Source organism: Scylla paramamosain, chromosome 4, assembly GCF_035594125.1.
Source record: "Scylla paramamosain isolate STU-SP2022 chromosome 4, ASM3559412v1, whole genome shotgun sequence".
In the NCBI taxonomy this organism is placed as follows: domain Eukaryota; kingdom Metazoa; phylum Arthropoda; class Malacostraca; order Decapoda; family Portunidae; genus Scylla; species Scylla paramamosain.
The window spans coordinates 31,022,027-31,032,026 of record NC_087154.1 but is presented as its reverse complement, the minus strand read 5'-3'; the positions used below and the strand labels follow the sequence as shown (position 1 = coordinate 31,032,026).

The 10,000-nt window shown below is 38.5% G+C and overlaps 1 protein-coding gene across 5 annotated transcripts in view; it reads left to right on the top strand.

The window, feature by feature from the left end:
• Window positions 1-10,000, top strand: part of LOC135099991 (guanine nucleotide-binding protein G(o) subunit alpha) — a 228,984-nt gene that overhangs the window by 88,786 nt on the left and 130,198 nt on the right. For all 5 annotated transcript variants that reach the window (XM_064002799.1, XM_064002798.1, XM_064002802.1 and 2 more), the window contains one exon: window positions 902-944. In XM_064002799.1, the coding sequence (XP_063858869.1) occupies window positions 902-944 (43 nt within the window). The remainder of the gene's footprint in view (window positions 1-901; window positions 945-10,000) is intronic.

Below are 10,000 nucleotides of genomic sequence, written 5' to 3'. Positions count from 1 at the left end.
GTTCTGACTGCATTATTTGCCGCACACTAGATGCTTTATGGTCTATGTATATTATGCGGTCTCTGTGTTTATGTATGTGTGTGTATGTGTGTTAGTGTGTTAATTTGTTTGGTGACTGTCGCGTCGTGAAGTCGAGGGTTTGGTTGCTACACGTGCTTATTACTGCACAGAGAAGGAAGCATTCTTTTCAAAGCTGGCGTGGAAGGAACGTGTGTGTTTTCAGTGTTTGTGGTCTCGTATATTGTTCTTACTGGCGGTGTTGTTCGTATATGGTTACTGATATTAATTTTACGTACTTTGGTAATGTTGAAAGAATATTACATGTACTTGTGTTACAAATATATTTTTTTTATTAGCATTAGTATTTTTGTTATTAGTGATGTGCTGCCGGGTCTTGCAATGGATGTATGTGGCCAGCTGTGCCTTGCCTCAACTCCTGGGGTGTAGCGCGGTGGTCCACGACACTGCGGGGACCAACGGGGCTGAGTGTGTGAATGATGTGTGCATGAGTGTGTGGTGCTTTGCCTGAGTCGTCCCGTGTTGGACTGCCGGCTTGGTATATAATATAGATAGATAGTATTATTAGTATTGTTATCATAAGTGTTTTAGTGTGTATTAAAAGAGCATCTTGTCAATGATATCCATCAAGAGATGTTTTTGCAGCAATTATTTCATCAACATTTATGAAGATGTTGAAATAGGTAAACATTTATTAAGTAATTAAGTAATCAGATGTAACGCTTCACTTTTATTAGTAAGAAAAATATATATGCATGTCCGTGTGTGTGTGTGTGTGAGTGTGTCTGTGTGTGTGTGTGTGTGTGTGTGTGTGTGTCTGTGTGTGTGTTTGCTTGGGTGTGTTGCTTAATCATAGCTAACTTTACTTTTTTCTCTCTTTCAGGAGCGGGAGAGTCTGGAAAGAGCACCATTGTGAAGCAAATGAAGTGAGTACACTGACAGGAGGAGGAGGAGGAGGAGGAGGAGGAGGAGGAGGAGGAGGAGGAGGAGGAGGAGGAGGTGAGGAGAGGAGAAGAAGGAGAAGGAGAAAAAGATAATAAAAGAGGTTAAGAAAGAGAGGAGGACAAACACTCTTATAACATAGAAGAGAAAAAGAAGAAGAAAGAGAAGGCAGTAAACAGTGATATTATTTATTATGGAAAATGAAGAACAAGATAAATAAGGAAAGAAAATAATAAGAAAAAAACAAAAAGGAGAAGAGAAGAAAACCTGAAGAAACGAATTAAAGGTTAAGATGGAAAAATAATTATAAGTTGAAAAATGCAAGAGAAAATTAAGATGTAGGCAGAAAGAGAGAGAGAGAGAGAGAGAGAGAGAGAGAGAGAGAGAGAGAGAGAGAGAGAGAGAGAGAGAGAGAGAGAGAGAGAGAGAGAGATTAATCAGGTTAAAATTAGGCTAGAGAAGAAAAAAGATTCCTGGGAAAGAAAAAAGGAGATTAACTTAGAGAAAAGGAAAGAAAAGAAGAAAAAAACGTGAAAAAGAGATAGAGGATTTGCGAAGAAAAAGAGATGTCGGAGTGAAAAGAGAGTAGGAAATTATTAGAGAGAGAGAGAGAGAGAGAGAGAGAGAGAGAGAGAGAGAGAGAGAGAGAGAGAGAGAGAGAGAGAGAGAGAGAGAGAGGTGGTCAGATTGAAATGTGACGGTAGGGGGAGAGGGGAAGGAAGGGTAAAAATGAAAGGAAATTAAGAGGTTGCTGGAGGGAGGAAGGGATGAAGGGAGAGAGAGAGAGAGAGAGAGAGAGAGAGAGAGAGAGAGAGAGAGAGAGAGAGAGAGAGAGAGAGAGAGAGAGAGAGAGATAGGGGGGATGGTAAAAGGATTTGGTGAAGGAAAGGAGGGAGAGTAGAGGGCCGTGTCAGAGAGAGAGAGAGAGAGAGAGAGAGAGAGAGAGAGAGAGAGAGAGAGAGAGAGAGAGAGAGAGAGAGAGAGAGAGAGAAGTAAAGTGGAGGATTAGTAATGCAATTAAAGGAGAAAGAAGTGGAAAAGAGAGAAAAGTGAAAAGGAGTAATAGAATAAATGATAAAATGCAATACGAAGTGTGTGAGAGAGAGAGAGAGAGAGAGAGAGAGAGAGAGAGAGAGAGAGAGAGAGAGAGAGAGAGAGAGAGAGAGAGAGAGAGAGACTTGGGGGAATGACTCATTGCATTGTTGATATTTAATCGATTCTTCTTGTGTACCGCCATATGCACACACACACACACACACACACACACACACACACACACACACACACACACACACACACACACACACACACACACACACACACACACACACACTACTTTCGCTTCGGCAAGTCTGCTTGTAAATAATCGAAACGCACACACACACACACACACACACACACACACACACACACACACACACACACACACACACACACACACACACACACACACACACACAGATTGAAAGTGTTCGCGTGTGGTGGAGAAAGAATGATTGTTTTTAAAAAAGTTGAAAAACCGTAAAAGCAGAACGAGAGTAAAGAATTGTATGTGAGTTTGTTTTGGTTACTTTTCTACCACCACAACCACTACCACCACACCACCACCATTACCACCACCACCACCATTACCATCACTATTAACACTTGGCGTTCTCACCTGCTTATCTGCTTTAATTAAACCCTCAGTGCACAGGTGTTGCATGCAGGTGTTGTTGATGTTGTTGTTGTTGATGTTGTTGTTGTTTGTATTTTCGTTCAATTTCGTTCCCCCGTTTTTTTTTTTTTTTGGTTCATTTCTCTTGTGATTTTTCTCTCTTTTCTCTCTCTCTGTTTTTCCATGTTCTCCTCATATAACCCCCTTCTCTCTCTCTCTCTCTCTCTCTCTCTCTCTCTCTCTCTCTCTCTCTCTCTCTCTCTCTCTCTCTCTCTCTCTCTCTCTCTCTCTCTCTCACACCTGTTTTTCTGTGTTCGGAAATTAGTATTTTAATTTATTCTTACTTAAACTGAAAGAATGACAGGTGTGAATATATTTCCTTTGTTTACTCCCTTCATTTGCCTCCACTTCCATCTCATCTGTATGACTATTGTACTGTATGTAGAGAGAGAGAGAGAGAGAGAGAGAGAGAGAGAGAGAGAGAGAGAGAGAGAGAGAGAGAGAGAGAGAGAGAGAGAGAGAGATCGTGCACCTAACGCCACACAGAGGTTCAGACTTGTGGCTCTATTTCATCACCGTTTTATGGACACGAATAGGTGTTGCCTGAGTGGCTGGGTATAGGCAGGTGAGGGACGGAGGTGTGTGGAGACGACTGTGTGCTGCTGTGGGGTTATCATCAGAGGGTGGTGGTGGTGGTGGTGGTGGTGGTGGTGGTGGTGGTGGTAGGCAATGGAACTAAAAATAAATGCGATATGAAAAAAAAAAACTTGCTAATATGAACCATCCTCCTCCTCACGAAAACATGTCAATAAATTTATCAGTGGATGAATAAATGAAAGAAAGATGATCATGATAATACACACGAATACCTCATGTTTATTTATTCATCTGTTTATTTATTTATTTTTACTGTCCCGTCCCTTTGCCTCCCACCTAAAAATGCATAATATTGAAATAGCATTAGCGCTTCCATCCGTGGGCTAGGTTAGGTTTGGTTAATTACGTTTAGATTAATTCAGTTCATTAATTTCAATACTAATCCCTTTGTTGTGTAGATCATGATTTAATTAACACTTTGGCTACTATTTGGTACACGTCTCCTTAACTGCTAATCACTCTGAAACATCTTTACTTATTCTATAGCCATCTTTAATCTCTAAGCTGGATAGAAATTGGAAAATCTATTATTTTTAATCCCCTACTTTTGGAAATTGTACATACTTATAAAGATTGCATGCATTACTTTTGGTGCTGTAAATTGTCCCCTATCGCAGTGAAAGGGTTAAAAAATAATCACAATTTTGCACGGAAGTAATTTGTTAATGTCTCGAAACCAATTAAGCCAAGGTTGTTTCCATATAACCCATACAAAATATACATAATGAAAAGGAAGATTATGATAACACTGATTCATACTTCACTTTGTTGCTGTTGTTGTTGTTGCTGTTGTTGTTGTTGTTGTTGTTGTTGTTGTTGTTTGATGGTCATATTTATTGGCCGTGACACGAGGAGGATTGCAGAAGACAGATTGCATTGTTGTTATCGGGGTGTATTGCATTATTGTATTGTATTGTTGGATTAAGGGATTGAGACGCCTCGTGTTTGCGGGCCATTTTGTAGTAGGATTCTGTGTGTTCTTGTCTCTATTATTTTCCTTCTTCTTCTTCTTCTTCTTCTTCTTCTTCTTCTTCTTGTGCTCCTACCTTGGTTTCTTATATTGCGTTGTCTTTTTCGCTTCTTTCTGTTATTTTTTCCTTCTCTCTCATTATTAACTTTGTCTCATTATTGTCTTCCCTCATTATTAACTTTGTCGTCGTCTTCAGCGTCATCATTTGCTTCATCACTGTCGTTGTCATCATCATCATCATCATCATCATCATCATCATCATCATCATCATCATCATCATCATCATCATCACCCCAAAATCATAACCCTCCCTGATTGCTAATTATCGAACGTCCAGGTCACGTTAAGAAAAAAAAAAAAAAAAAGAAAAAAGCGGAGAAATTTTAATCAGCAAGCCATCCAAAGAAAAAAGAAAGAAAAAAGTATGTAATAAGCGTAAGATTTATTAATGGAAGTGAACGGAGTGACTGGAGATGATGAAGTCCAAGAATGATTTAAATTTACCTTTGGAAATTGATATGGTTTTAAAAAAGAACGTTGAATAAAAGAGAAAACATTGGTACAATCGCTGTTAGAGGTCGTGCCACACTCGCTTCCACTGTTCTTAGCGTTTTCCCTCAGTCTCACCTCTTCTGACCTCCTTAGAGTCTGTTGTTAAATTTTATAAGGTGACTGCCAACACACCAGAGGACTCACGATGGAGGCAAACCGCTTAATTTAATCAGCGGAAAAGTATAAGGTGCATGAATGGACTTTTGCCGCTGACTGCACGCCCATCGGACTGTATTTACCTTTACTGTAGTGCAGTGGCATGTGACCTGGGCGATCATGTCCCTCCCTCATCGATTCTCAGTCACGTGGATGAGGTGTGGAGGTGTACGTACCAAGATGTTGCTCCTTTATCATCCTGCCCAATAACTTTTGTCTGTCTTTCTCAGTCTTCTGCCTATTTTTCTATTTTTTTTTTCGGTTTTTACGTGTGATTTCCCTTGTTTACCAGGGCTGCGATTTTGGATTTGCCATTTGGGAGCCATTACCCCGAGTGGATGCCCTTCACCGTGGCTAGTATTCAGACCCGTGCGCTTGAAGACTCCTCGGCCCACAAAGCTCTCGCGGTCTCACTGTACCACGGCGGCCTTTATTGAGCCTATATTAGAATTACACAGTACAATACGTCACAGTCTTCCTCAGTCCTCAGCCTATATTGAACCTATATTAGAGTTAAGTATACATACAAACATAAGTATAGTAAGATAATTATACTGAGTGGTGAAGAAAATCTGGCTACTGATTGGCGTATGATAAACTTTTGATTATGCAAAGAAAGATTATCCGAAGAAAAATCATTGACAGTCAAGGAAATGATAGACATAATGAAAGAAAAATATATTAGTGAGTGTGGATAAATGACATACAGGATAATGAAGTGAAAGATAACGAGTCTAATAAGAGAGAGAGAGAAAAATAAAAGGCAGGTTGAGATTAATGAGGCCATCGTTAGTCAGGTTAATTAATGCCGGACAGGTAAGATTGTTCATGAAGAATCTCATAGACTATAATAGTGTCTTCGGTTGTGAATAAAAGTGATTATAGTACACTGAAGATTTGAATGTAAGTGTAATAATTCATGCAGGTGATTAATTGAGCACCTGAGAATAAGCTATAAGAGAGTAAGTAATAAAAGGTAATAAAAATATAAGCAACCGATTGTTAATAATAAAGAACTGACGACGTAAAAAGAAAAAAATAATAAATGAATGAATAAAAATAAAAAATAAAATAGATAAATTACCAAGAAAATAGTTTATAGATAAATGGATCAGTTTCACGAATAAATAGTTGATAAAAATAGGAATAAGTGTGTAAATACCAAGGGAAGCAAAAATGATAAATGAACGTATGAATGAATATACTAAAAAAAAAAAAGATAAAACGAATAAAAAGCTGAATATATGAGTGAATGCTAATAGATAACAAAAGATAATGGAAGAGAAAAAGAAACCACCATTAAAACAGGATAAAAAAATAAATATCTTAAAAAAAACAAATGGAAAACGTAAAAAAAAGAAAACGAAAACGAAATATGCAGCAATTAAAAAAAAATATATATATATACCTAAAAAAAAAGAAAAACACGAAACATATATAAAAAAAATAAATAAATAGACAAACAAAACACAAACACGCAACAGAAAATAATGTATATATATATAAATAAAAAAGAAAAAAAAAACACTAAACCAAAGCGCACAACACAAAACAATAAGCATATAGAAGTGTTCATCATATTTACCAGGAACAAAGGGATTCATTTAATACCCGAAGGTCGGCACCATTTATTTTTACATCACGCTCGCTCGGAACAAAACAAATGACAGTCGCTGTGTGATGAATGTTGCCTAATTACGTTAATGCGAGAGAGGCACGGCTTGTAGTGCTATCAGGGAAAGTGAACTAGCTCTCTCTCTCTCTCTCTCTCTCTCTCTCTCTCTCTCTCTCTCTCTCTCTCTCTCTCTCTCTCTCTCTCTCGCAATGTTTTCCTGCATTATCATTATTATTTTTAGATTTTTTAATTAGAGAAAGAGGGAGAGGTGATGTTGCTTCATAAATCTGGTTTTCAAATATTAATTTTTTCTTCTTTTTCTTTTTTTGGAGGGAGGAGCAGGAGGAGGAGGAGGAGGAGGAGGAGGAGGAGGAGGAGGAGGAGGAGGAGAGATATGGAGAGGAGAAAGAATCAGAAGTAGGACGAGGAAGAAGCTCTCTCTCTCTCTCTCTCTCTCTCTCTCTCTCTCTCTCTCTCTCTCTCTCTCTCTCTCTCTCTCTCTCTCTCTCATTGCCTCTTATCCTTTCTTAAATCACTTTTTTTCTTAATTCTTTCTTCCCATTTCCAATTTCTCCTCGTTCCTCTCCGATTTCCTTCCCTTTCTTCTATATTCGCGTATTTTTTCCTCATTTTTGCACGTGTCCTTGTCCTTCCTCTTTCGTTCCTAAGTTTTCTCCTCTCTCGTTCATTCCTTTTCTTATTTTCTCTCTTATTCTGTTTCTTCACCCATTCTTCCCTCGTTTCCTCTTTCTTCCTCCTTCCATTCTCTCTCTCTCTCTCTCTCTCTCTCTCTCTCTCTCTCTCTCTCTCTCTCTCTCTCTCTCTCTCTCTCTCTCTCTCTCTCTCTCTCTCTCTCTCTCTCTCTCTCTCTCTCTCTCACTCACTCAATTACTTACTCTTCTTTTTATTATCGTTCTTCCTTTTTCCTGCTTTCCTCCACATTCTCTCTCTCTCTCTCTCTCTCTCTCTCTCTCTCTCTCTCTCTCTCTCTCTCTCTCTCTCTCTCTCTCTCTCTCTCTCTCTCTCTCCTTTGTCGTCCTTATCGTAAATTTCTTCATATTTCTGCTTCTTTCTCCATTTTCTGCTTCCTCCCTTTCGTCTCTCTCTCTCTCTCTCTCTCTCTCTCTCTCTCTCTCTCTCTCTCTCTCTCTCTCTCTCTCTCTCTCTCTCTCTCTCTCTCTCTCTCTCTCTCTCTCTCTCTCTCTCTCCACCCCCTTTGTCCCTGCCTCACCCAGGTTTTCCCTCCTCCCCCCTTTCCTTTCCTCTCCTCCACCTCCCTCTGCTCCCCCCATTATCCCTCCTCTCCCTCTTCCTCTCTCTCCTCTCCCTCTCTCCTCGCTGCCCGGATCAATACTCTTCCTGGCCACCGTAATACTGCCATGAAACTCTCTCTCTCTCTCTCTCTCTCTCTCTCTCTCTCTCTCTCTCTCTCTCTCTCTCTCTCTCTCTCTCTCTCTCTCTCTCTCTCCATTTGCTCTTTTATGGTGTGTGTGTGTGTGTGTGTGTGTGTGTGTGTGTGTGTGTGTGTGTGTGTGTGTGTGTGTGTGTGTGTGTGTGTGTGTGTGTGTCCGTCCTCTTTCTATGTATTTATGATTTTTTTTTCATGTTTTGTAAGTTAGGTATGTTTTTTTTCGTCTCCTGTATATTGATCACTGGTCTGCCTGTCTGTCTGTCTGTCTGTCTGTCTGTCTGTTTGTCTGTCTCGTGCTTTCTATTTACCTATATTTGTCTTTGTATATCTTTCCCTCCATTTATTCATCCACATCTATATTTCTCCATCCATACCTATATTCATCATCCCTCCAGCAATGCGTCACGTGAAAATGTATTTGGTTATGTATTTTTAGTCGTGTATTTATTATTGGTGCGTCTCGTGCCTGTATGTATATATATCCCAGTTATTGTGCTCTCTACATATTAATTTTATTCATTTATGCATTCATTTACCTCCAGGATCTTATTAATATTCAAATTGGATGTGGAGGTAACGCAGTAGGTACACAGATAGATAGATAGATGGTTAGGTAGATAGATAAGTATTTTGCGTGCCTAAATAAGTAAATATTTTGAGATTTAATGATACGTAAGCCTGCGTAGGTAATAAAATGGAGAAATAGATAGATAGGTAGATAGACGACTAGACAGATTGATCGATTAATTGATATGTAGGTAGGTAAGTAGGTAGGTAGATGTATAGGTAGAAAGATTAAAGGATGGATAGATAGATAGATTGAGATGGGTGAATTGGAAGAAGAGTAGATTTTGATAAATGCATGAATGGACAGATGCCGAAGAGATAGATAGATAGATAGATAGATAGATAAATAGATAGATAGATAGATATACAGATAGATAGATAAATAGGTGGATGGATAAATGTTTTTGAGATAGCTAGATGAAGAGAGAGATTGATAGATAGATTGATAGGCATAGTTAATTGCGTTTACATAATATATAGATAAAGAAAGACAGAATAAAGCATAGACATATTAAGAGATTGATAAAACAGAACGCAAAAAATAAATGACAAAAGATAAAAAAATTTGCTCGCCTGGGGAAAAGAGAGTATATGAGCAAAGCACAATATTTTATTCCTCTTGTCCAGAATATTAAAAGGAAATAAAGGAAAACAACATCTATATTTAATCTTTTCCTCCTCCTCCTCCTCCTCCTCCTCCTCCTCCTCCTCCTCCTCCTCCTCCTCCTCCTCCTCCTCTGCGCCAAAAGTTGAAGCTCTAAGGGCCACTTTGAGACTCGAAATTAAAGCAGGTTGCCATGGCAGCTAGTGGTCCTCCTCCTCCTCCTCCTCCTCCTCCTCCTCCTCCTCCTCCTCCTCCTCCTCCTCCTCCTCCTCCTCCTCCTCCTCCTCCTCCTCTTCCTCTGAGTGCCTCATATTTTTCTCATTCCTTCAGTATTTTTTTTTTCATATTCATTTTTTTTAATATATATTTTGTGTGCATATGTTTTTTTATATATATATTTTTTCTAGTTTTTACATTTTCCTTTTCTGTTTCTGACTTTTCTTCTTTCATTTCGTCGTATTTGTGTTTTTTTCTCGGTTTTGTTATTATTCTTTTCATTGTTTTTTTTTTTGGCATCATATTGTTTCATCCTGTTCCTTTTCTTTCTTATTTATTTATTTATTTTTATTTTCTTCCTCAGCATTTAATTTTCCTTCATTTGCTTTTCGTGTGGTTTTCACTTTTTTTTTCTTTCTTTCTTTGTTGCCTTCCTTTGCACCTTTATCCTTATCCTGTTCCTCCTCTTTCTCTTTCTTCTTTAGTATATAATTCGTGCTCAATTCATCTCTTTCTTTCTTTCTTCCTTTCTTTCTTACGTCTATATTCGCACCCGGATGTTTCTCAATTACTCTTTTTCTTTTCTTTTCTCTGTCCTTTTAATTATTCTTGTATCTCTATTTTCTTATCACATG